Source organism: Lepisma saccharinum, chromosome 6 (genome assembly GCF_977018435.1).
Source record: "Lepisma saccharinum chromosome 6, izLepSacc3.1, whole genome shotgun sequence".
NCBI classification, from domain to species: domain Eukaryota; kingdom Metazoa; phylum Arthropoda; class Insecta; order Zygentoma; family Lepismatidae; genus Lepisma; species Lepisma saccharinum.
This window is the reverse complement of record NC_139234.1, coordinates 10,871,401-10,898,698: the sequence shown is the minus strand read 5'-3', so window position 1 is coordinate 10,898,698 and position 27,298 is coordinate 10,871,401. Positions and strand designations below refer to the sequence as shown.

Sequence of the window (27,298 nt, the reverse complement as noted above, 5' to 3'; positions counted from 1 at the left end):
GTGCGGAAGTGGAGAAGAATGTGTACATCACCATGAGTTGACAAGAAAATAGCAATCGTTGAGTTCTAGAATAAAAGATCACTACTGATTAAACTGTGATAGCTGTCATTAGTGAAACAATGATGAGTGTTGTTCAGGGATCCTTTATGCTTCGTCAGAACATACGTAATGTTGTTCTAAGCACAGCAATGAAGTCTTCAGTCAATATTCAACAAGTTGGCATACACCATAAGCATGACCAACAGAATGCAATTTCACATGACGGGGAATCAAGCAAATCTCCTGGCTTTGCAAGAGCTAAGAGGGGAACCTTTTTTCAGGATGAGCCGCACTTGGAAAATACATATCTTGGTGATGCATTTTTGCGACGCAATTTGAAACGCTTGATGCCAATTGAGGTATATTAGGTTCTTCGTTGAAGGGAGATTGTCGCTGGGAATGATTATTGGGAATTGCTTTGCAGTGCCCAGAAGGGAGTGTCAAAAGCGAGGCAAAAATCTAAAACATATTGGAAGTATGAATGGAAAACAATGGTAACAGTTTCATACATCGGAGACACATTTCTTCAATTTTACACAAGAAACAACTTACGGAAATGAGTTTCTCCAAGGTTTACAACGTTCGTCGAGGTATTTTCTTTCATCGTGGAATATATTTGACCGGGAAATCATGTATTTTTCAAGAGAGATATCTCACCGACGCACAATTGCCATTGCTTTCATTTGCTTGCCCTACGACAACTGGATGCTGCCTACGTTTGATGACGTAAGCCCCTGTCAGTGTTTCAAACCCCCCTTTTTTTTTACTATGCTTGCCTAACGTAACCAAACCTAACCTAACCTTATCGGAAATGGTTCGTGGGGCTATCGGTCAGCTACCGTGCATAATGGTCCATGGGGCTATCCGTGAATGGTTCGTGGGGCTATCCATGTATGGTTCGTGGTGCTATCAGTCAGCTACCCGTGCATAATGTACAATTTGCACAAGTGACAAACATGATAGTAGGTATTTTTTGGTGAAGGATGTTGGAAACACTGCATGCCCACTATGGTAGTCAAGATTTGCCCGCCATATTCTGTGTTATCGAAGCGAAAGAAATAGTCAAAGAAATTACTCTCTACGTGAAAAATTGGTGTTGTTTTTTCGTGTAAAAAGCATAATGGCACCTTGAACTATGTTCCGCAATACACAACTGGCAAGTACGAACCATGCAAAACACAAAATATCCGATTTTCATGTGTCTCCGATTTATGAAACTGGTACCAAAACAACAAACTAGTACTTATATAATTACTCATCAATGTATTTATTATTGATTTGATTTAATTATTAAAATGGTAACGGTTCCGAATGTTTAATGATCTTTTGCAAGTTTCGTAGGAGTATTAGCAAGTGCTAGAATACTGGAAATGGTTCTGGCATTAACTTCGAAAATTGGAGGAACTCATTAGCACAGTTAAACTTCACTAAGTATTATTTACTGGAGAAATAATTATTTGAACTGTATCTTATGCGAGCAGCTGGTCTTTGTTTCCAGTCGACTCGGACATTAGTTTTTTTAAATTTCCGTGCGTGGCTCGAAAGGGGTTTTGTGCTTGAGAGAAGATATTACATGATCATGTGTTTGCGTAAAGCAGACTTTAAAAAATGCTTAACAAACTATCCTAGCTGGGGGTAAATTTAATCAAACTTTCTTAATTAGAAAGATAGCATCCCCCACTTCAAGCACTGTCTTAACATGAATTTACATCTACCCAGATGGAAAATCCTGGATGAGCCTATCAATGTAATGATATTGATGTAATTATTTTTTTTATCTCAAAATACACTTCGATGATAAAATATATATTCATGCATTTATTTATTAACAATCTACAATAAGCCAGTACAGAAATTTATTTGTTCTCATATAATCAGTGTTCGATACTTGGTGGAGGCACATAGTGGTTCGGATTCCACTTTAAACTGTAGATCCAGTCCCGATTAGCCTTACTGTGCACAAAGTGGACTTAAAACATCAACTCAAACTCATATGATCTGAATTAAAATTATATACAGTAATCCGGCAGATATCAGACCAGAGAACTGCCGGATTAACAAAAATGCCGGATTAGTGGAGGTTCATTTAAAAAAATGCATTTTAATAGCAAAACCTATGTTTATTGCACAAAATATGTAAGAAAGATTTAATCTTTTCACTGTTCTTCCTTATGTCGTGTATTGTAGCACGGCCTACTCCAAATTCATTAGCGAGGTTCACCAACTTCTCACCTTTTTCAAGCCTCTTTAAAATTTCGTGTTTCTCAACTAGAGATAAAGTTTTATGTTTTCGTTTGCTCTGGAGGGACTCACAGCAATACACATAATTAACGCAGACAAAAAACGATGCACGTGGTGTTCAGTGTGCAACAATGACTTGTACAGATCACTATACTGAGCCTAGTGTTTACCTCGTGCCAAGGCCAAGGTCTCAGACACAGACATACAGTAACTTGTTTTCCCTTTCAACGCCGGACTTCTGGAGGGGCCGGATTATAGAGGGACGACTGTATTTTCAACAAATGAGGAAAAGACATAAGATGTGTGACTGTTTCCCCATCATTTTTTTTCAGTAATACTTTTTACGTTCATAAATAGATTACCTTATGTTTGAAATGCAGAACACGTATTTAATGTCCAGTAACTACTTGCTTGCATGGAATATGTTCCATAATATAGTGATTACCTCAATAAGCAACACAAAATCTTTGATTTTTTAAAATAAATTTTGGTATTCTATGCCTTATCATTGACCTCATAAATGAAGTTTTTAACATGGAACCTTGTTAGAAGGCATTCATACCATAATCAGTGCAAGAGATACCCAATAACTATTGCAAGTAAATGATTGTACAATCATACACATGCATTTTTTGCATGTTTAGAATCACGTACGGAAGAGTCTTACTGATTACTTGCTGCATCTTTTGTACAGAATGATTTTTCCAATCCTACCTCTATATTTTTATGTGTTTAGGGTAAGTGGGTCAGAATTGGTGATGTTAGCATTAAATCAAGTTTCTATATGCTTGTGGTGGTACTGCAGAAGGTTGTTCGGGATATATCGGCACAACTCTTGAGGTGTACTGACCTCATGAAATGCCATGCTGCCACCACCGGTTGTGTTCTATCGGAGCACCAGCATTGTGGACTATCTTCCTTCTTCAGCGTTTCCATTGTATCAAACTATGTTGGAGAACAGGCATGGGAATTTTATCCCTTCCTCCCTGCAGGCTTTCCAATGACCAGGGAATGTATGTGGATGGTGATGTTTCAAGAATCCGAATGCACGGAAATCCATAGGACTCGCATCAGGGATTTCAACTGGAATATCCTGAAATGGGATAACATGTATTCATGTTTCCTGCTCCATCTTCTGATAAAAGCAGAAGGATATTCAGGGATTATTGCTTGAGGTCTTGTCCATATGAATGTGGGAGCGAATTTACAATATAGAGAAAGTCTCCAATTTTGTTAATTTTCGGTATACTAACTAATTTTGACCTCCTAATCACGAATCTGTTGAAAAAAACCGGGGGTCACTTCTGAAAATTTGAAAAAAAGCCGATTGAATTTTTTTATATATAGGTGTATATGCGTAGTTTTACGAACAAAAATGTAATCTCCTGTCATTGTGTCCAACCACGCCGTTGTTTTACAAGAAAATGATTTATGATGTTCAATTCTAGTAGGATCCCTATTTTTTCGATGAATTTAGGGGTGAAATGAGTGCTAATGGAACCTAACCCAACAGGCCTAACCTAACCTCGTGTGAAAGGTTTTTGGGGCTAACGTCAATGGTTTTTGGGCTACTCGTGGATGGTTTTTGGGGCTAACGTCAATGGTTTGTGGGGCTACCCGTGGATGGTTTTTGGCGCTAACAAACAATTTTTCATCAAAATGTAAAATTTCCAGACGTGATCCCCGGTTTTTTACAACAGATTCGTGATTAGTAGGCCAAAATTAGTTAGTATACCGAAAATTAATGAAATTGGAGACTTTCTCTATATTGTAAATTCTTACCTGAATGTGCACATCTTGAGTGTCCTCTTTGTACAAACAAGAGATGTTTGTTCGAAATATGGTGATCATAATGGATGACAGAACGTAGGCAGGATTCACCTTTACATTCCTGTCCAACTTACGTATTAGCAACTTCCCCACATAAGCAGATCTGGTGGTAATACTTTACTCTACTTTACTATAGGTGTACCTATAAATAATTTCTTTCGCACTTTTTTACATTGCTAACGTACTATTCTGCATTGCGGAACATTTCTTTAGGTGAAATAATGAATTTCTAATGAAAATAATGTCTATTTCTTACATTAACGAGTACTTACTGTTCTTCCTTATTTCCACATACAATATGGCGATAGCTTACAAGTTCATCACATGTTTTGCCAGTGTTTTGTTGATTTGTAGTGTGCGTGCAGTGTTGCAACCTTGTTCACCGAAAATACCTACATTTAAAAAAAATTAAAAACCCTTCACGAAATTTTTTTACGAAAAAAGTTCAATTTTTGACATAAAAAGTAATTATTAAACAATTGACGTTAGCCCCAAAAACCATCCATGGGTAGCCCCAAAAACCATTGACGTTAGCCCAAAAATTCACGATAGCCCCACGAACCATCATGGGGACAAAGTATGCCTACTAGGTTAGGTCTCTTAAGTTAGGTTCCATTAGCACTCTGTTCGTTCAATTTAGCATATACGGACAACATCAGTTTTTCTCGATGAAAGAAAATACACTGAATTCTTTTAATTTTAACTTTCCACATCCTACATTCCACTTGTTTCTTCAATATTCCGTGTTGAATTACAAATTCCACGGCATCTTCCACACCCTGCAACAACTTCACAATGCATCCTCGACACGTCATCTTATAGCGAAAACACAGCGTGAGTTGAAACACTGACTACGGGGTTTACGTCATCTAACACACGGAACATTGTGCTCTCATGCAGAAAGCAAATGGTGGCACCAGCAATAGCACGTCGGAAAGAGATTTTCATAGAAAACCACATGCATTCGCATTAAAATGTATCAAAACTACATTCCCGAACTTCAACAACACTACAGAAAATAATTTGCATTAGTACTTTCTCCTGTAAATTTGAAGAAATCCGTCTCACCTATAGTAAAGTGTTACCGATCTGGTGACAACCATGAAGTCACTTGGAAAAATGCCCCAGCAGTAGCGGACAAAGTTGCTGCACCACTTGCCATCAGTGCTACAGTACGTATTTGACCTAATGTGACCACTGCGAGTGAGGTACACTTCGTGCATTGTGACCGCAGGACAGTCCTCCATTTCCCTCACCAGGTGTCCTTCATAGTTTTTTGCAGTTGACCTGCATTCGGCAATGTAGCACTGGAGGAGGTGGTGCATTGCACCTTACGAACACACTGCAGCCCAAGATGGTTATGGATGGTGCGTTCACAGTGGACAAGCCCATATACACCCTTCTGGCCATTGGTGGATTTTCCTGACATGGCATTTGCTGAATCTCTCGGAGCACAACAGTTGATACTTTCACTGCTGTCCTCTTACGGGCACCTTTTGTGGGCGAATGTTTACAAACATATGTGCACCGCATGACTCACCCACATCAGTTAAGTGAGAATGTCTTACTACATAGTATATAGTTTAACTGGTCCTCCATTAAATCCTAGAGCCAAGAAACTACTTTAGTAGTGAAAGCTAATTGACTGAAGTAGGTTAATGCATGTTCTAAGCAAAGGTTTTGTTTAATCAGATACATGAAAATCATTTCAATTGTTTATTGCAAGTGTCTTTGATCATTAATAATTTGAAGCTACAAATTACATTCATAGATTGTACTAATATTCCATTAACCACCAGTTTTAATAAACATCACAATAACAACTGCATAACCATTAATTGGAACCTCGACCTGGTCTGTTGTTTTTAAGTTCCCACCATGTAGATGTTGTTTTTAGCATGAACATAATTATTTAATGACCAATGTACACCAGCAAATCAACCCATAATCAGAAGTGACATTGTCGGCCATAAAGAACATAAGCTATGGAACTTTTATAAAAAATAACCTCGCATTTGAGGTAAATATTATTAACCCTATATATCCGATAATCTTACTAACACAAATAGTATAAGCTAACACCCTATATTATTTCATTAATTAGTTTTAATACTTAACTGGTGTAGACATTGCCCAGTGTGTGTATCACTTGTCTACTCGAAACCAAGTGGCCAAGCGATTTCTTGCCTGAACACAAGGCCTTGAGATTATGTAGCGTGTGATGTCAGAACATGTAATCTGAGTGTTGCCAAGTTGTTTACTGTAGAGCAAATGCAATGGGGTGATGATAAATGGAACACTATCTCTTTCACTGGTTTTTCTGACTGTGAAACCATTCTCCCGACACTGTTTTACTAGTCAGTCACATGAGAAATGTCCATGGAAAAGGCTCATGATGTATCCTTCCGAATAACTAGGGCTGAGCCGATACCTTAACCGATAACGATACTTGTATGATTTCAATTTAAAATAAAAAAGGCTAGTTACTGAGTCACAAAACTCATTACATCACATTCTACATATTAATGATATCAAATACTCCCAAATTATTATCATATAGCATCATATCACTTAAAATGTCCTGTTACATTTTATGTAAACTTCTTTCTAACCCCAGAGGATGCAAAATAAGAAGAAGTTTTTGAAATGTTGCAAGCATTGTTAAAATCGGTGAATTATTATAAGTGTCCCTGCTTCATTTCATATCCCCAATTTCATTATACATCTCTTTAAGGGGAGTGAAAGTTAAGCATGTAAAATAAAATTTATGTAGTGCACATAGTGTACAGCTTGCACAAGGAATGCAAAACAAATACAAATATAAACAACATTCTTATCGTTTGATTAACCTGGAGAGGGAGAAAAACAACGGAAAAATATACACAAATGCAAATCTGTATATTTAATGCTCTTTTGACAGCTCTGTATATGACCTGCTGTCTATTGTCTACGTCATTTGCAATAAAAATAAGTCAGTGCAGTGTCGGCATCGGGCAGCAGTCACACAGAAGGGTAAGAGCGCAAGAAGAAAATCCACAACCCTCCTTCCCACAGCGAGATTCATCCCTTTCCCAGGAGCTCCGGAATGAGCCTAGCATTATAATAATGCTGGTTTTGAAAACGTCACATTCTTAACTTACGAGTTTGCAAACAAGAATTGGTAATGAAAGGTTTCTTTTATTTCCACATGCGTTGACCACCAGGCAGTTACATGCCTTCAATGCCACGTTTGGGTGCAGCACTTTCACTTTAGCCCTGCCTTTGATCTTGTCATTTGCCTCCCAGGAGGGTGCATCATTTTCGGAAATGTACCTGGAATTCTTGTGCGGGACCCCAACTTGTCACAAGGAAGGGTGAACGAACCTTTGAAAAGGACAAATCTTTACAAATGAGTTGTTTCTCTTGGCCGCTCTAGCCACTCAAAATCTTTGGTATCGGCAAAAACAAATTGAACCGATACTTGCCGATACCGATACATCGGTATCGGCTCAGCCCTACCAATAACGGTTCACTTTTGGTTCCATACTACACTCCGGCACCTGCAAGCAGCGATACACAACTGATAAGAACAGCTGCATCGTCACTCCATCTCAATCCCACAGATGGCAGTGGTGTTGCAAAGTAATTTGAATACATCCCGAAAAACCTTCTGTATTTATGTGTTAAGTAGATTAGGAGTTTAGGTTTGAAAATATGCTGAAATTGCCTTTAGGAATTGTAGCTTTCCTGGCCCTGTGATTCGTACAAGTGCTCGGGTTACCTGATGAGAACAGTGTATGCACTCGAAGCTAATGCCAATTTAACGTGGCTGGTAACCCAAGAATGCTTGTTTGAAATTGCCCAGTTGTACTATATTTTATTTGACTTATTTGAATTTTGCATACTAAGCGGTGTTGCTACCAGGAGGAAGAAAACTTCAACTCTTCTCCATATAGAACTTGACCAATCAGGAAAAATATCAGTGCAACACTATTTTTTTCTCCTTTGGAATAGATTGTACACTTATTTGTGTTTTTTCTGTAGATTTTTGATGCAGTTGACGAAGACTTAAAGCAATTTGGATATCAAGTTGCTACTCACATTTATAAGCTATCCAGGGAATGTGAAACTAATCCACCGTATATCAAGCACTACAATGGATGGGGGAAAAGAATTGATGAAATAGGTAATTAAAGATAAATGTACTGATGATTACGATTTTGATGCTAACAAAAGTTTAATACTTAAGTACAAAGGTGCAGTTCCTTCATGGAGCACAAAGAACTGTACAAGAGAGAGATATAAATGGGCTGGTGTTGGACAGAAACTAGCTTTTTATAGAAATAGAATTGTTACTCTTGTAAATATTCTAGGAATATGTTATTTAGGGTAACTGTATGAAGCATATGGACAGAAAGATGTTGAAGATGAGCCTGCTTTTATAAAAATTGGGTAATACAGTGCTCCGATTAGTGAAAACTTTTAAGTGTGAGCATTTTCATTCTCTATAACTAATAAATAAAAGTTGGAACACATTACATATACTTTTAATGAGCTTCATCTAGCACAATAATTGGCTTCAATATCCAGTTAGAACTGGAATGTTAAAGAGAAATCCATGACCTAGAATTCAGTATCCAGTTGTTTTTTTTTCTGAAACTTGCATTCGTTTCGACAGAATTGATAAATGCAGACCTTATACTCATTCTCTTAAGTACAGCTAGAAAAACTTAAAACAGTTATGATCATTTTGATACGTGAATATAAGGTAATTTGTGTTCAGATGATTTACCACTGGGATGAACTACTTATTTATTGTTATTCGTTTTCCAGTGTCTAATCAATATCAATTTCTACTTTTTAAATATATTTATAAAGTTCTTTATTTGAGCAGTGATTTTTTAAAAAAAATATTCGAGAGATTTTTTTTTTAAATTTAAAATTTTGAAATGAGCTGCTAACGCTAACCTCTGTGAAGAAGCAGTTGGCATAGCTTCTTGTGTAAGCTAAGAATATCTATTCATGTTTGCTCTATCTGACTGATCTATATAAAATGCAGTCTTAACTCGATTCAATATACATATATTTTCTTTTCAAGTGACATGCCAAGCATGGAAAGATATGAAGGATATCTCTGCAAAGGAAGGCCTTGTGGCCATTGCATACGAGAGAGAGCAGAAGGAATGGAGCAGGCTGTACCAAATCGCAAAGCTCTTCCTCTATCACCCTTCCTCTGGCCTCTACAGCTGCCCTCTTGCCATGACTGATGGTGCTGCCAAAACGATTGAGGTACGTTGTGGCAGTGGAGACGTAGGGAGCTTTCAGACTGAAGTGACATGCGACACTGAGGGTTCACAATGAAATGACAAGCTATAGCCTGTGAAAAAGCATTTAATGTGCAGATGTGGCCAACACGATACACACTCGTAAGGAAGTGATCCAGTGTGAGTGACACATGCAGCTTGTCATATCACTGTGGGACAAAAGGTTGCATTTATTTATGAAGGTTCTTTCCCAAATAACATGTTGCCTGTTGCATGCCTCTTGTAGCGTGTCGCTAGAATAGTACCAGTATTTTTTGTGGTGGAAATTTTACTGGAACTCGTTATATTGTGATGAAAAATCAAGGCAAATACTTTTCAGTGATTCTGCAAAATACCATGGGACACTACCGAGTCTAATATCTTGGGAATTATCCAAAATTCTCTAAGTTTCCATTTATTTTGCACCTATATTGAGTACTGTATACTGACTGTTATTAGTGATTAAATAATATTTTTTAAAATGTAATTCTTGAATATTTTGAAGCAAAACCAAGGTTAATGGGAGTGGAATACTCATCCACTAAAATTACTCAAATTTTTCAAAAACTTTTAATTGTTACAATTTTCAAACATCAATGTTGGTGTCAGTAAGAGCATAGGCATTGGTATAGGTTCAAAGTAGTATCAGCTGAGCCCTAATGTAAAGGCATAATTTAGGTAGGGCATCTGACTGCTATGTGTGAAACCCAGGTTTGATTCCTATGATGAGTGATTTCAGGGGGGAATTTTTTCCAGCCATGTCCCTGCATGGAGTGCCTCTAAGGGTTCACCCAGCTTCTGGTAAATGAGTACCAAGGGGAGGGGGTAAAGACAATCAGAGCATGTCGCTGGTCACATAACTTAATAAAATTGCTGAGTTTGTGAATGCCTTAATATCATCTTGCAATTTGGCCAGCATCACAAGCTGTGAAGCTAGAAGTTCACAGCTTTGATCCTTGGTCAAGCATGAATGTATTGTAAAATCACCATTTTATCAATTGATTATCATCATTAGATTGAACCTAAGAGGTAGAAAAGTGACATAAAATCACACACATGCACAAATGTTCAGGAGGTAGCTGTACCTTTTAATATTAGATGTAGAGCATGTGTCCGCATGCTCACACACACACACACATATAATGGTCATAATATGCAAAAGTTTTATTAAGAATTTGAGAGATATTTCCTTCAATGCACTTCTGTCCACAGGCTCAGTTAGTTTTATCTACTGAAACAGGCTTTGCAGCTGACAACTCTAAGTGATGTCTTCAAACACCTAACAACCAGAAACACAGAAGAATTCTGGACCTCAGGACAGTGGATGACTGAGAGAAAAGGTATTAACAATTCTATTCACTTAATATTTGTGTTATCGTGACTCTTAGGAAGATTTTAAGCTAAAGTGACGAGCAACATCCAATGGGAGATAAGCAACACGTGTATCTTGGTAACTGACTCTCAGAAATAAATGCCGCCTTTTGAACTGAAGTGACCTGGCAAGCTGCATGCATCGCTTGCTCAGACTGGTTTGTTTTCTCATTACCGTGCATCATGTTGCCTCAGTCTGTGGTGAGTGTTTTCCTTTAGACTGAAAGGGCCTGTGTCACTTGTCACTTTGATGTGAATTTTGCCATATCGCTTGTCGCTTTGGTCTGAATTCTATGCTTTCCTTGGTACCTATGTTTTAATTCTCACTCTTCATTTTTACTAGTTCATTTTATTTAGTACATTAAGAAACTTATGTCATATCCCAACAATGTTCTTGTTAAAATCCACACAGAACAAATAACAGCACGTAAAAAGACACTTTAATCGTCTGTTCAAGCTTACAATTCCATCTCGGAGTCATCATGAGGGCTGGTTGAGAAACTGCGAAGACTGCACAGTCAATGTTCCGATGATGCTACTTGCTCACTACCTCAATCACGCAGTCTTCGCTGTCTTGCGACCAGCCCTGGTGATGACTCCAAGATGGAGTCTAAAACTTGAACAGACTTGTAAAGTGTCTTATTTTGTGTGGTTTTTAACAATTTTATATGTTTGCAAGATTTTAAAAATGGTCTGGTTTATCTCACATATATATATCTCGTATACATATTATCTTCTTATAACACCAAAAAACTGTCACAGTGTGTACAAGACATCAAAATGATGAAAAGCTTTTCTTGGTAACATGTCATTGAGGCCTTGGTTCGTTGCTACCAGCCGGGGCCTATCTGATGGCACAGTGGTATCGTTGTCACCTTGTAATCAAGGAGTGCCGGGTTCGATACCCGTTGGAGGCACATAGTGGTTCGGATCCCACTTTAAACTGTAAGTCCAGTCTCAATTAGCCTTTCTGTGCATAAAGTGGACTTAAAACATCAATTCAATCAATCAATCAAATCGTTGCTACCAGCCATCCAAAAAATTAATTTTCTATCCTGTATGTATGAAACCCTACAACAGAAATACGTAGTTGCCACTGTCATTTATTTTTTGGTCAGTTAACATGTTAAGATCAATATTATGGTGTGGAAACATTAACGCATTGGACATGGATGTTTTTCTAATTATTCGTCCACAGAAAAGCATTGTACAAAAAAAAAAAGCACACTGTTTGAGGCGAAACTTTTGTTTTTTAGGAGGATCTGATGTGGGTTCAGGTACAGAAACAGTAGCCGTCCCTGCACCAGGTGGAAAGTTTCGTCTCTATGGGTACAAGTGGTTTTCGTCAGCAACTGATGCAGACATGGCCCTTACTCTTGCTCGGATAGCAGATGATGGCTTGAAGACAACCGAGGTAAAGAATTGTTGTTTTTTTTCTAGTTATCTAGTATTAATAGTTCTGTAGATCTATTGATGGATTGTCTGTGTCAGTTGGAGTGTTTTTGCCTGTCATCCGCTTCGACACCATCCTCTACTTGACCAGTACTTCCGAAGGCTGCCCTGGGTGTTTTCCTGCACCAGTAATGTCAAACCATGTTAACTTGCTATCACAGAGCCAACCGTTGATTTTTGGATGCTCCAGTCAAGCGGTGATTGCAGGTATGGACGGACGCACCACCTGTACGGCAGCCAACAACGATGCCTTTCTCAAAGACACTCAGTTTGTATCGTGTTATCATGCCTCTGTTCAACTGTTTTGATGAGGTTTGTTTTTCAGTAAATTGGTTCTGTCCTCTATCACACCTGTGTTATTTTTACTATGACTAAGGCCTGGATTTTTAGGTAGCCAAAACATGCAAAATATAAATTGTTAAAAAAGTTGCTGAAATATTTTTCTAAGCGTATTCAAATGTTCTATAATACATTATAATCTTTGATTATTTGTTCCATCTCTGTGCTTTTTTGTTAGGTTACAAAGGATTTCTCAGAAATTCTGTCAGGACCATTACCTCAAATGCTGATCTACAGTAACCCTTCCCAGAATCAGCATTCTCTTTTGCCAAAATATTGCAGTAGTAAAGAACAATGTACAAACATATACAGCCTTGATTTCTGTTGGGCAATATTCATGGCTTAGAACAAGATTAAGTGAATAATCATATTTTGAATATTTGTCCCATAAGTACAGGGTAAGTAAAAATGATGGATCCTTTCAGACATTTATTCTGTGAAATATATTAAACAAATGTTATTGTGAGACCTGTGCTAAGAAAGGTAAACTCCTTGACAAAACCCCACATACCATATGGGGCAAGTTGGGGGAACAAGGTGGCCAATGAAGGAGAGGTCGATCCTCCGGAGATGCACGGCCTATCCAACGTTGTTCCAATGCCCCATTGAGATGGTCCCGAATGCTGCCATGGTAATGCGCAGGGGCACCATCCAATTGGAGAATGAAATCTCCAATCCTCTGTGAGTTGCAAGCGGTAGGGTTTCATTTGTAAACGTTTCCGCAGAACCCTCCAGACAGTTTTCTGTGGAAGTTGAAGTTCTCTCGCTGCCCGGTAGGTGGACCTCTGTGGACTCTGCGCGAAACATGTGCGCACTCATTCCACTGTCTCTTCCCCAGTCGACGGACGGCCAGTCGATTTTTGTTTACAGATGCAGCCCGAATCTCTGAAATGTTCATACCACTTATGAATGGCCTTCCCCGTAGGTGGTTCTCTCCGATATTTGGTACGGGAATGCCGTTGCACACTAATCACAGACTTGTTTACATGATAATCAAGCACACACAAAGATCTCTGTTCTCCAGTCAACGCCATTTTCCTGCTCGCTGCTCGCTCCTAGCGGTAGAAAGTGGAAACACTGCGTGGAAACTAAACTTTTAAAGTTAACCTTTCAAAGTGCATGTCTCACAATAACATATGTTTATTAGATTTCACAATATAAATTTCTGTAATTGGGTCCATCATTTTGACTTACCCTGTATGTTTGCTTTAAGTAAGACTTGAAGCTTTCCTGGCAATGAATGATGAAAATATTCTCTTGGGCTTTCGAGAGCTTGGAATCTCTTCCACAACTCACCTGGTCGATAGGCCAAGAGAATCTTTTAATTTTTGCTTTAGTCATTGAAGACTAGAGAAATACAGCAGAACCCCGATGTTACGTTTTTCAGGGACCCATAAATGAAAAACGTAAAATGCAGGAAATTTAAAAAGTGGGAAAGCATAAGGGAGGAGTGAAACTGAAGTTTAAGTAAAAAACGGCTACAGAATTGACTTTTGGGGACAGTATAGCATTTAAAATATTATTTAACAATGGAAAAGGAGTAAGATTATGAATTCCTAAGGAGAAAAAGCAAGACGTGCTGTGAAAATCGTTGACGGATTAATGTCACCCACATTTGTGGGTATGGGTTGTATATGACAGCTTTTAACTGCTGCCTGTTAGGTTCAACGTATGCATCTGATTGTGTGGGATCTCTATTTACTCTGTAAACTGGTAATTGTTATATTATTTCTCTTGTCGTCTATGGTTGTTACAAGCATAAAAAAAAAACAGTTTTTGTTGTGATGTTTCAGGAGAGCACAAGCTCCCTTATCAGACATTTATTTTTAGTTTCATTAAAGATGCAGGTGGGCCAATCCATGACAAAGTGATCCTACCACTCAAAATCTAAAATTAGTCCAAATACTATTTAAACAACATTAAGCTTAAGCTTTTGCTTAGTGTGGGACAGTAAATAGTTACTAATTTGATATTTACATGTCCTTGAATGGCTTTAAGAATACAGATTAACAAAGAGAAGTGGAAATTATGATAAAGGTTGTCTTTTTTACATTAAGACTTGAGTGTATAAGCAATGCTCAATACATTTGTAATTTTTTTTTTAAGAAAAAGAATCACATTTTGCAATTTATGTCATAGGGGTATTATTAAGAAGTATTGATTAATCTTTCCCATATGTATTACAAGAAGAGACGTAGTCCTATTTTAAATAAATTATGTATGGTGAAAATTTCATGTATATTCATTTATCTGTCAATCCACGAAAGATATATCCAGTTAGATGGCAAAAATGCTTAAGTTTGTTAATTTGTTTTTTTAGGGATCCAAGGGACTGTCGATGTTCTATGCGAAACTAGATAAAAATGACGATGGAGGAGTGAATGGAGTTGAAGTCATTCGTCTGAAAGATAAGTTAGGGACACGGCAGCTGCCGACAGCTGAGCTGCTGCTTGATGGCATGCCAGCCACCCTCATCTCGGCACCAGGCCGTGGAGTGGCCTCTATAGCCAACATGCTCACCATAACGCGGCTGCACAATGCTGTGGCGAGCATTGCTGCTGTGAGGAGGTTTGTGATGTAACATTTTTTCTAATCAACTTACAATAGTCCACAATTCCCAACAAAACTAAATTCCCCACTTAAATACATATTGGCCGCTGATATTAGTTCCCAACTGAAAATACTTGCTATGCAGTCTTCATATTATATTTTTCATTGTCTGTTTTATCCTTTGCATATTTAGACACTACATTTCGACAGGATCTTCTGAATAAACTGGCTACTAGCTCCTCACCTACTACCACTTCAATTATTTTCCTGTAGTTTACGGTTATTACAAGCATAAGAAAACAGTTTTTCATTGTGACATTTCATTTTGACTGAAAATAATTCTACAATGCAAGCAATGTGTACATACAAGAAAAACTACCACTTCAATGTTTACCTGATCTAGTAATTTCCATCTGCTCACATTTTGATATGAATGAAGTCTCAGGTATGTACAGGGTGATGCACAAAATGATCCCCCATTTGTTTTTTTTTATTTTTTTCACATCTGAGATGAGAAATGACGTCATGTGTGTCAGCAGCAGTTGCAGTAGCCATTGGAAAATTCGCGTGATGAAATGTGATGCATAATTCATGATGCTGCAGCTAGGACCGCTAGGGCAGACAAAGGAAAACTTATGACACAACAACGATCAGCAACTGAGCTATTATTTTCCTGTAGTTTACGGTTATTACAAGCATAAGAAAACAGTTTTTCTTTGTGACGTTTCAGGAGAACACACGCTCCTTTCATCAGACATTTATTTTCATTTTGACTGTAAAATAATTCTATAATGCAAGCAATGCGTACATACAAGAAAAACTATAACTGAGCTATTTTTTGCTGAAACAAAAAGCATTGTTGTGACTCGGGTAGTTTCCCGCACACTTCCATACGTGTTGGGACCCCTCTAGAAAATTGATCCACAAACTGTATGAAAAGTTCTGAATGGAAGGAACAGTATTGGAATCGAAGCATGATGGTCCAAAACCTGTGCGTTCGCCTGAGAATATTGAAGCTGTTCAAGTTGCTATGCAGAGGAGTCCCGGTAAAGCTGCATCACAACTAGGGATATTAAGATGCTTTGTTCAACAGATTCTTAAAAGGTGACCGCGGTGGCTCAGTCGGTACGTCTGACTACCATGCTAAAGGTCCCGGGTTCGATCCCCTGGCTGCTTCCCCCGGTACCTGGGGGAAACCCTGGGGGATAAAGGTGATCAGGGTCATGATGCTGATCACATCACCCCCACTCACGACCGGATCAAGCAAGTATGGGGCGTTACCTCCACACCCCCTATACGCCTTCATGGCATGCTGCTAAGCACAGGGAGTACCATGGTAAAAAACTCACAAATGAACACCAACAGCAGAGAATGGCCTTTGTTTATTGGGCTGAGGATAACAACTCAACACTGAACAATGGTTGGTTTTCTGACGAGGCACACTTTCATTTGAATCATATGGAAAAGATTTTCTTTTAAAAGGAAGTCTAAATGTTTAATGTATCTGAGAAGACTTATAGTTCAAGCTTGCAGTGAAATTACGGAACTCATGCATCGTAGGGTAATTGGTAACATAGGTGATCGCTTGACTGAGGTTAGTAATAACAACAATGTCATATTGAGGATGTATTGCAGTAGTACATTTTCCCAAGTGTAACCTTTATTGTGATATGTTTCATTGAAAGCTTCTGTATAATAGTTTTTATCCAAGAACAAAATGGGGGATCATTTCATGTACCACCCTGTATGTAGGTCACCATGTCATTTATATGTTGATATGTGTACTATAAGTTTCTAGGTTATAAACTCTGAGAGACAACTTAAGTCATGTGAAAATGTAGCACATGATCACTTCTTGGGCACCTACTCATGAGAACATTCACATTGTTATTAATATGCCTGCTGATTCTGTTCTTTTACATTTTTCTTTCCGTAATTATGAATTGTCATTTAAAAAGAATAAGGGAACTTGTAATATATGAGAAAAATTTTGGTGCTTTTCTTGTTTAATGTACATGATGTTGCCTGTTGTAAATTAAAACTGATTTTAAGTGAGCTTTAAAACTGAAGTGACTAGTGAAACGACCACAAACTGCATATGCTGTAATAAACACTTTACCCTCTGTAGAAATCTAAGCAAAAAATCCAGGCTCTGCCAGAAATCAAACCCATGTCTCTGGGATATGCTGTGTTGCTCAACCAACTGAGTTAGCAGGCCAGTCCTGGTTTAACCTGATTTTTCACTTTTACTTTTTTTGATGTGAGTGGAGTTTTGTCTCTGTTACATTGCTTCAGCGAAGGTTAGTTCCCAAGTGTTACTTCTCACTTCAGTCAGAAAGCTCTCTGAAGCAATATTCTAAAGCAGAGTTAACATATAAGGCAATGTTCTAATTTATGTGAAGTTGTTAATAGAAACATGTGGAAAACTAAATTACCATCTCTTCTGTGACAGGATCGTCAGCCTTGCTCGTGACTACAGCATGAGAAGAAGAGCGTTTGGGGAACTCCTGTACAAGTCTCCTCTTCACGTTCGAACCATGTCACATCTTGAGATAGAGTGCAGAGGAATGCTTCTTTTGATGCTGGAAACTGCAATGTAAGATATTACTCACTCTCAGCTTGCATTTTCACTACAAAATGAATTAGTATGTTATTGAATTATCAAAAGTCGTATCAAGTGTGGGAAGAAATGCTCCCACAGGCACATTCAGCTAGTAACATATTTTTTTTTCCCTCTCTACTTATTTATTTATTTATTGATTTATTTGCCATCTACAGAGAAATGATATTAGGGCTGAACCAATACCAGTACTAATTATATCAGTATATTAACTGTACTGGTGTATCTGAATTTCTTCAGATAATTGTCTTAAAATAAATAAAAACAACTTTATGGTACAATACCCCTTTGAGGGCCAAGCTTGTGTAGAACTTTTTGGAGGGGAAAGGGGGTGACATCTGATCTGTGAATTGAGTCTCATCGCCTCTTGTTTTCTGGCTTTCAGACCGGAACACACTACTTCTTTCCAAGTAGCTCCCCAGTTATTCTCATACAGAAATTTTGGAGCTCCCTTCACAGATCAAACCTGGGCCACTCTCGTCAAAGGTGAGGGAGCTAACTATTTGACTACCTGAGAGCCCCAAATATGAACACTGACACTCACGCAGAAAAATTTCCATTTTGTTTCTGGGTTTTCACTATGAAGACACTCTTACCTCTTCAGATGTAGGTATGCTATTATTGATATGGTTATATTGGTGTATCAGTTTATTGGTAAAATTGCCTTTTAATCTTTTGCCGCCCAATACCTTTTTCACATGTAAGCCTCTCTGTCCCGAGCCGATTTTGAGCAAAATGCAGAGTTTCAATTAAATGAGTGTAGATCGGAGGCTAATTGCCCTAGAGAGATGAGTGATATACCGTTGTACGCGGAATGAACCAGAGATTCAGACTATATGAAATTTTTGCAAATTCGGCGTATATGTGGCGGGGGCTAAATATTCCAAAATTTCGGGAAAAAAAATTTTGTTCCCCCACCCTCCCCTCAAGCAAAAAGTACATGACAGTGTCGACATGCACATGGAAATGATTGCTAACATGTAAGGAACACAAAAATATTTGCATTATTATCATATGACCAATGTAACTTGAGTTATACCTCCAAAAGGAATTGTCGGCATGCCACTGATTCAAGCTTCAAAATGCAGCGGTACCTTGAAATGACTTTAGCTCAGAGACTATTTGCCCTGGAGATATGAACGATATACCGTTGTACGCAGAATGAATCACAGATTCAGACGATATATAATTTATGCACATTCGGCGCACATATGGAGGGGAAAGGGGGTAAATCCCCTGAATTTTTTTTAAATGGGGTTTCTCCCCCCGCCCCCTGAGAAACAGGATATGAAAAGTTCAAAATGCACATAGAAATTATCGCTGACATGTAAGGAACACAAAAATATTTGCATTATTATCATATGACCAATGTAACTTGAGTTATACCTCCAAAAGGAATTGTCGGCATGCCACTGATTCAAGCTTCAAAATGCAGCGGTACCTTGAAATGACTTTAGCTCAGAGACTATTTGCCCTGGAGATATGAACGATATACCGTTGTACGCAGAATGAATCACAGATTCAGACGATATATAATTTATGCACATTCGGCGCACATATGGAGGGGAAAGGGGGGAAATCCCCTGAATTTTTTTTAAATGGGGTTTCTCCCCCCGCCCCCTGAGAAACAGGATATGAAAAGTTCAAAATGCACATAGAAATTATCGCTGACATGTAAGGAACACAAAAATATTTGCATTATTATCATATGACCAATGTAACTTGAGTTATACCTCCAAAAGGAATTGTCGGCATGCCACTGATTCAAGCTTCAAAATGCAGCGGTACCTTGAAATGACTTTAGCTCAGAGACTATTTGCCCTGGAGATATGAACTATATACCGTTGTACGCAGAATGAATCACAGATTCAGAAGATATATAATTTATGCACATTCGGCATATATATGGAGGGGGAAAGGGGGTAAATCCCGTGAAAATACTTTTTTAAAAGATGGGGTTTCTCCCCCCCCCCCCCCACCCCCCGAAAAAAAGGATATGAAAAGTTCAAAATGCACATAGAAATTATCGCTGACATGCAAGGAACACAAAAATATTTGCATTATTATCATATGACCAATGTAACTTGAGTTGTACCCCCAAAAGGAATGGTCGCCACGCCACTGATTCAAGCTTCAAAATGCAGCGGTACCTTGAAATACTATAGCTCAGAAACTAAATGCCCTAGAGATATGAAAGATATACTGTTGTACGCAGAATGAATCACAGATTCAGACGATATATAATTTATGCACATTCAGCGTACATATGGAGGGGGAAAGGGGGGTAATCCCCTCAAAAATACTTTTCTTTAAAAAAAATGGTGTTCCCCCCCCCGAAAAAAAATGTCAAAATGCAAAATTTATTCAAATTTGGCGTATATATGGAGGGGGAAGGGAGAAAACCCCAAAAATTATTTTAAAAAATTGTCACTTCACCCAAAAAATGTCCTTGCACTTGGGTACAAAACAACACCTACGCACAATATTGACGGACGAAAAGCTAGAACGTAGTGAAAAATGAGCGCCAATTCTTGCAGCTGCTTGAAATTCTATTTTTAGACAATGCTGGGTAACCCCTGTTGCCACTTGTGGACACTTGTGCTGAAAAAAAACAAAGGTTTCCTTCAGCTCGCTTCGAAATTCCATTCTCACAACGCAGATTCAACAACCAGTCTTCCCCCTCCCCCTCCCCCACCCCCTGCTTGCGCCCTCACGGAAAACTTTCATTTTGACATCGGATACTGATAAACAAGCTTCCTTCGAATGCACTTAGCAGGAGGGAGTGAAAAGCATTGCTTTAGAACAACAAAGCCGGTCTTCCTTTGTCGGCAAGGTTAAATGATCTTGTATAGCCATAAGTAACCTGTAAGTTAATGCAAAATTCTACTATTGTTTTAAAGATATATATATATATATAATGTTTCATGTTGAGACCCATCCCAATTTATAGGCTACTGGGACGCGAAGAAGCAGGCACAGCAAGTGATACAGAGAAGCTGGTGTTGAGGCTTATAACCCCTGTCCTGAAGCTCTATGCAGGGAAGATGTGCATTCCTCTGGTGTCGGAAGGGATGGAGTGCTTCGGAGGAACTGGTTACCTTGAGGATACAGGCATCCCTGGGATTCTGCGCGATGTGCAGGTCAGTTTAAAAACAGGACGGTAACAGGAAATCTAACATACTTGAAATTTTGAAAAGTTTTCAAAAACTGGTCCCTGTTCACACTGTAGAACTGAAATTGGATTTACAATATGGCTTCCACAATAAGATTTCTGAGAGAAAATTTGAACCAGTAGGTGTAATCCATAGAGCTGACACCTGTTTAATTGTATCAGAAGATATATTGATATAGTGAATTTCCAGTTAACATTTTTCGTGAGACCAACAGTAAGAAACATTAGATTCAGGAAAACCTTAAATTATAAATATGATATTCCCAAATATACATGTGAATGATTGTACAAATCCGTTCTTAGTTGAATGTAAGGTAATACAGAGTACAGTTAATTCAGATTTGTTTGTGTTTCCAGATTAATCAATCAGCAATAAAATTCCCCCCTTCATAAGGCATGGATTGTTTGTGAAGTTGAAAATTCCAGATGGTTTTCATGCTGTTAAATACAGCGTGTTTCAAAAAGAATATACGTATTTCGCATGCATATATTTATTAAACTTTAAGATATACGAAGATGAAACTTGACACACATACTTACGAACCTCTCAAGTTTAGATTACAGATGTTCAATATGTCCTCCAGCAGTGACACGAACAATATCACATCGATACTCAAATTCCTCCCATACTCGGGCAAGCTTGTCCTTCGTCACTGATGTTACATCAGTACGGATCCGGTTCTTCAAATCTTCCAGGTTCTGTGGGAGTGGTGGTACATAAACATTGTCTTTAATGAAACCCCACAGGAAGAAGTCACAGGGTGTCAAATCCGGTGACCGTGGAGCCCAGCTGATACATGCTAAGTTGGCAGCTCCTTGACGACCAATCCAACGGTTCGTTAGAGTTTCGTTCAGATAATCACGCACTTGGCGACTCCAGTGTCTTGTTGGAAAATGAAGTTGTCTTCGTGCAGCCTCGGAAACAACCAGTTTTGTAACATAGAGATACTGCTGACCGTTAACCATGTTTCCATCAAAGAAGAATTGGCCGTAAACAGATGATCGGGATATCGTGCAAAACACATTCACTTTGGGCGAATCTCGTACATGTTCAATGAATGCATGTGGATTTTGTAGGCCCCAAATGCGAACATTATGTTTGTTTACCTGACCACTGACATGAAACGCAGCTTCATCACTAAACACGATGCGTTGTGCGAAAGTGTTGTCATTGTCAATAGCATCAAGAATCTCGTTACAAAATGCCACACGTTTGCGTTTGTCATCAGGACGCAGAGCTGGTAACAGCTGTACCTTGTACGGCTTTATAACCAGCCAACGTCTCAAAACACGCCAAATTGTTGTTGTAGGAAGTTGTAACTCCCGACTTCCACGACGAGTTGATTTTGAAGGGCTACGTTGGAAAGCAGTTTGAATTCGTGCAACATTTTCTTCAGGAACACGAGAGCGGCCAGGGCTCTTTCCTTTACATACACATCCTGTATCTACAAACTGTCGATACCATCTGCGAATGTTCCACCCATTCGGAGGATCAATTTGGTACCTCAACCTGAAACGTCTTTGCACTGTAATCACGGAATTGCACTTCGCAAACTCGAGAACACAAAATGATTTCTGCTGCGGAGTAGCCATTTCAAACAACTGACGGTTACCAAGCAAAACAGAACACAACTGACATCTAGCAGCTATTATATAAACTAGACTATGTATTCGTTTCTCTAATAGCCGAGCCAGGGTGCAGCGACCGATAGTTTGGACAAAATAATACTTTGTAATACGTATATTCTTTTTGAAATACGCTGTATATTACATAATTTTATTTGTCCCCTGAATCTGTGCTCGAAGTTATGGGGGTGCAGGAGGATAATATCTCTCCGCTAGTAAAATTTTTGCAAGGCATCTTCCCAGCTGTTCCACTGTCACCATGATAAACCATAGCAGCATCCCCCCCCCCCACCCCCAGCTAGCTCCACCAAGCTCGACCAAACATCCCACCAGGTAAAATTTCCACTTCAAGCACTGCCATGAATGAAAGGAAAAGTTGCAAGATTGTTTTATCTTTTCTTGAATGTATGTACATTGTTTTATCTTTTCTTGGATGTATGTACCTCTTTACAGGTGCCCTTTTCTGTTAACTTTTAGCAAACAGTACCCTCTCCGCAGCATAATCCGGACAGGGCTTCCCAGACATATGCTTTTGAAATATACTATGATGTACATAACCATAGCAGGAGAAGTAATTGTTGTAGTGAGATGAAGTCGGTGGTTTTTTTCTCTTTCAGAAAGACCAGACTATCAGCAGAAATGTAATTTCAACATTTTATCTCCCAATAATGAAAGTTAATAGAAGACGACGACATTTTGGAATTTCGCAAAAAAAAAAATCTTAGGCAGGTCACTATATCATTGTTATGTTTGTAGAATCATGCTAAGTTCAATTGAAAATAGAAACTTCTTTGTGGAAAAATATATGAAAATGTATAATGCACCTATAAAAATGCAATGTATTAATCTTACTGGGAAAATTTGGTTCTTGTGTTGAATCTATGGATGCAAGTGTCTTGAAATTCGCAGGGAATCACCATGAAAGACCACTGTTTGATGTCATGTAGGTCCTGTTCCAACATATGGAAAATAAAAAGCCCATAGAAAGGCAATTGAGTGGGAAAAAATGTAAATTTCGGGAAATTGAGGAAATCTGGCATCTTTGCTGGGCCCTTAATAGCCACACATTTTAAAAGAAAATCTTCTAGTACGTGGGTCCACTAAAGATTCGCTGCCAGCCCTTGAATAATAAGGTGCCAGTATTGATGAAAATCAGTAAGTTTTCTACTTTTCAGCTTTTATCATTTGATTATTGTTCCAGGTGACTCCAATATGGGAAGGGACAACAAACATCCTTTCCCTGGATGTACTTCGTGCGATTCACCATTCACAGGGTGAAGTTCTGACGTCACTCCTCCAATACATGATGCCAATTCTAGAAAAAGCTGCAACACACCCTGAGCTCAACACTGCCTCAAAGAAAGTTGAAAGATCATTGAAAGCTTCCGTGCAGTTCATTAGCGAGAATCAGGAGTCTGCTGTTGTAGCGGCTAGGGATTTTGCATTCAGCATTGCACAGTCAACGATAGGTAAGTTACCACAGAAGATTAATTAACCTTTAGTCGGCCAATGGTCCACTAGTGGACCATCGAAAATATAGGCATAGTCCGCCGATGGTCCACTAGTGGACATCGTGCTGATTAAAAAGTTCATGTGCTTTTAGGACCTTCATACTTGTATGTGAGGTTGTAAACGCTGACAGATGTTGAGATAAAACTTTGAAATGTAATGTGGAAGAAAACCTCCCCCCACCCCCATTCCAAAGTTACGTATGAAAGCTGGTGCGAATTTTAAATTTGTACACTTACTTGACAAAAAATGTTGTAAGTCTTAGACTATTTGACCAATCTACTTTGGGTAACTTTTGTTTTGCTGCTAAAACATCAGGGCATGCAACAGTACAGGAATCAAAACACTAAAGCCAATAAGAGGGGTTGTGTGGGCTGTGGCCCTGACTTTCAATGAAAAAATCATAAAAATGGGGGAGTTTGCCCCCCTCTTTCCCCACTATTTTTGGAAGGGGAAGCAAACTTTAGCCTTATTTTCAAAGAATGGTCCTTTCTCAACCGAATAAAGTCATTTCATGTTCCTGGGTGCATTACATTATAGAATATGTAAAAAAAAACTCCCCATTTTTATGATTTTTTTCATTGAAAGTTGGGGTCCACAGCCCACCCAACCCCTCTTATTGGCTTTGGCGTTTTCATTTATGCATGGTTGCATGCCCTGATGTTCTAGCTGCAAAACAAAAGTTACCCAAAGTAGATTGCTCAAATAGTCTCAGAGATATAACACTTTTCTGAAATAAGTAAAAATTTAAAAATCGCGGGCAAAGGTGGCAGCCAGTGACGGGTTACTTTTGAAAACCCGCTCGGACTTTTAAAGGTTAAGTTACAATAACAGGATATGTTAGTAGTGAAACCAACATGCAACTCATGGTGTATTTTGATGCTGTGTATACCTTTATGATAAATATCTCCTGTCCCAAGAACCTAACCAGCATCGGAAGCAGCTATCTGCTAAAGGTTAATATTTTTTTTTCTGGCCAAGTTTTAATGCTTACAATTTTTCAGTGTTGGTGATTCATTGAATTTTGTTATTTAGCATCGTTTTCTTCCACTTTTGATTAATCGCGACAATGGGGAGGCATGATGATATGATGAAATTGATGAAGGGACATTCATATAGAACACCAATGCCGGGATTCCAACCTGGGACCCCTGGCGTCATAGTGTGCCGTGCTACTTACTCTACCGGGGAGGTTGGCTTCAAGTATTAGTATCAATGGGAATTGGTAAGTGTGTTCGGCATCAGTATTGATATTGAATTTTTGTTTGGGCATGATGCAAAACATGAAGGATGTGATTTTTATATTATATGTAGAATGTAACTTTACACTTTTTACATTAATTTCCAGGAACTCTTCTTCTTCAACATGCTCTATCATCACATGCCACAAAGTCAGATGTGCTTTGTGCGCTGCGATGGTGTGAACGAGACATGAGTCAAGTCTCAACAAACCATTCGCAGGGACATTATTCTGTGGATTCCTCAAGTGGAAACCACGATCTTGTTTTTGATGGGTACAGTGAGGAAAACCTCTTGGGCAAACTATTTTAAGGGTGCTACGTTTCTCATACTGAACACAGGGTATTGGTTGATTACACCATAATGTCTCTTTTCTCAGGGTTACGACAGATAATTGAAAAAGAATTGCAATCATTTATTGTTAATTTCTTGTTTTTATAATTATGTTATTCGTGAGAAACTTTGCATATTTTATTGCAATCTTTTTCTTTTATGATGTTAATGTATCACTGGAATGTGAAACTATGAAATGACAGTGTTGCAATATGCAGATATTAAACACATCAGAATTAGAACAATCTCTAGGTAAGCATGTCTAAGTATCATAAAAGGGAATGTGGTATTCATCATCAGACGGTTCAATGTCATCTTCACGTCACAGACCTTGAACAAGCAATAGGCTCTGCCCTGATTATTTTATTTGCGAATACTCTACTGCTGACATGCAACTCATAAAATGATTCACTAAATTTCGTCAGATCACATTTTGTTACTGTCTATTTTAGTTCAGGTTCAATTGTGATTGGTCGCTTCTTCTTAATTCATTCTCTTTGTCTCGAGCAACTTGTAGGGGTGGAAGAGCAAAGTAAATTAATCAAATATAAATACAAATGCATACCATTTAATAAATAATCAAAAAAGAGGAGTTACCAATTTCAGTTCTTATTTTATTGCTTTCTTTGAATATATATGGGGAAACGTGAAGCAATTGTGCACTTATATATATATATTTTTTAAATTACTGTTTCAAGTAAAGTATGTTTTTCTGAAAGGAAAAGCATTGACAAATACATGCTCAGTCATGCGTAATTATCCTTAGGTATGCACTACTATGTAAGCGAGCCTAAAATTAAATACAGCTGAATTCGACCTTATGACCTTCAAGTTACAAAGCATAAATGGAACCACTAAACTCAATTGCCACAGCCGTGGAAAACCGATATGATCCAATATGTTGCTCGTTTCAAAATCTTAGCTAGAATTGAATATGTATATAATTTGAGTATTCAAGTATGGATGCCTGCTTTGCAGATATGCAACTTGGCTTTGATCAACAATTCATCTATTTTTTGTGTTTATATTGTAAAATATTTACACAAAAGTTGCCATATTGCTCATTTGAAACATCAGGCAATAGTTTGTATTTCATGTTATGTATAATAAGTACCCATTAATAGTTTCAATTTATCTGAAGCCAGAAACTGTAAATGGGTCCATTGCATATGAAGAAGAATGCACCTGACATCAGGAAATGTAGATTTGTGTACATGATTTCATTTGTTTTGTTGTCTGATATTTTTTTTTCTACCTGCATACTGCAACACTAGCACATAGATTTCGTATTCATTTCATGGATAAATTCATCTTCTACCTTTGTTACTTCATCACAAGAAAACAATCCATCTACTCAACATCTATACTTCAAAAATCTTGGTGAGAAGTAATATAATCTTACATTAAATGATTTGTTGACTTCATTTTTTAATAGCAAACAATTATTGTGTCAAATTGCCTACACTGGGATAGGTTAATATCAAATGAACTTAAAAAGAAGGGCCAGGCCAATTGAGCATCATACATTTGTACTTTTCTACAAAACTGTGATATTGTATAAAGAAAAAGAGAAATGTCAAGTGTTAATTTACACTGGTATTTTATAAATAAAGTGTTGGTAATGAAGTAATATTTTCACTTTATTAGGTATGAATGTATGCATTTGTAAGTCATTAATAAATTGAATAGAGCATA

The 27,298-nt window shown here is 38.1% G+C and overlaps 1 protein-coding gene across 2 annotated transcripts; it reads left to right on the top strand.

Annotated features, from left to right (window-relative positions):
- LOC145988565 (acyl-CoA dehydrogenase family member 11-like) lies at window positions 1–27,298 on the top strand. 2 transcript variants are annotated; one of them, XM_083123508.1, is made up of 10 exons: window positions 1–398; window positions 8,134–8,275; window positions 9,188–9,378; window positions 10,633–10,732; window positions 12,020–12,177; window positions 14,875–15,122; window positions 17,557–17,700; window positions 20,675–20,864; window positions 23,724–23,991; window positions 25,380–27,298. In XM_083123508.1, exons 1-10 carry the CDS (start codon window positions 120–122, stop codon window positions 25,580–25,582), a joined length of 1,923 nt encoding a protein of 640 aa, XP_082979634.1. In that variant the 5' UTR covers window positions 1–119; the 3' UTR covers window positions 25,583–27,298. The 2 variants fall into 2 exon arrangements, with proteins under 2 accessions (XP_082979634.1, XP_082979635.1); XM_083123509.1 differs by lacking the exon at window positions 17,557–17,700.

Bases quoted from the DNA above. Each gene is read 5' to 3' on its own strand.
- LOC145988565 (XM_083123508.1), top strand. From the start codon at position 120: ATGATGAGTGTTGTTCAGGGATCCTTTATGCTTCGTCAGAACATACGT. The intron at 399-8,133 runs GTATATTAGGTT...TTTTTTCTGTAG, and splicing joins AACGCTTGATGCCAATTGAG to ATTTTTGATGCAGTTGACGA. The intron at 9,379-10,632 runs GTACGTTGTGGC...CTACTGAAACAG, and splicing joins GTGCTGCCAAAACGATTGAG to GCTTTGCAGCTGACAACTCT.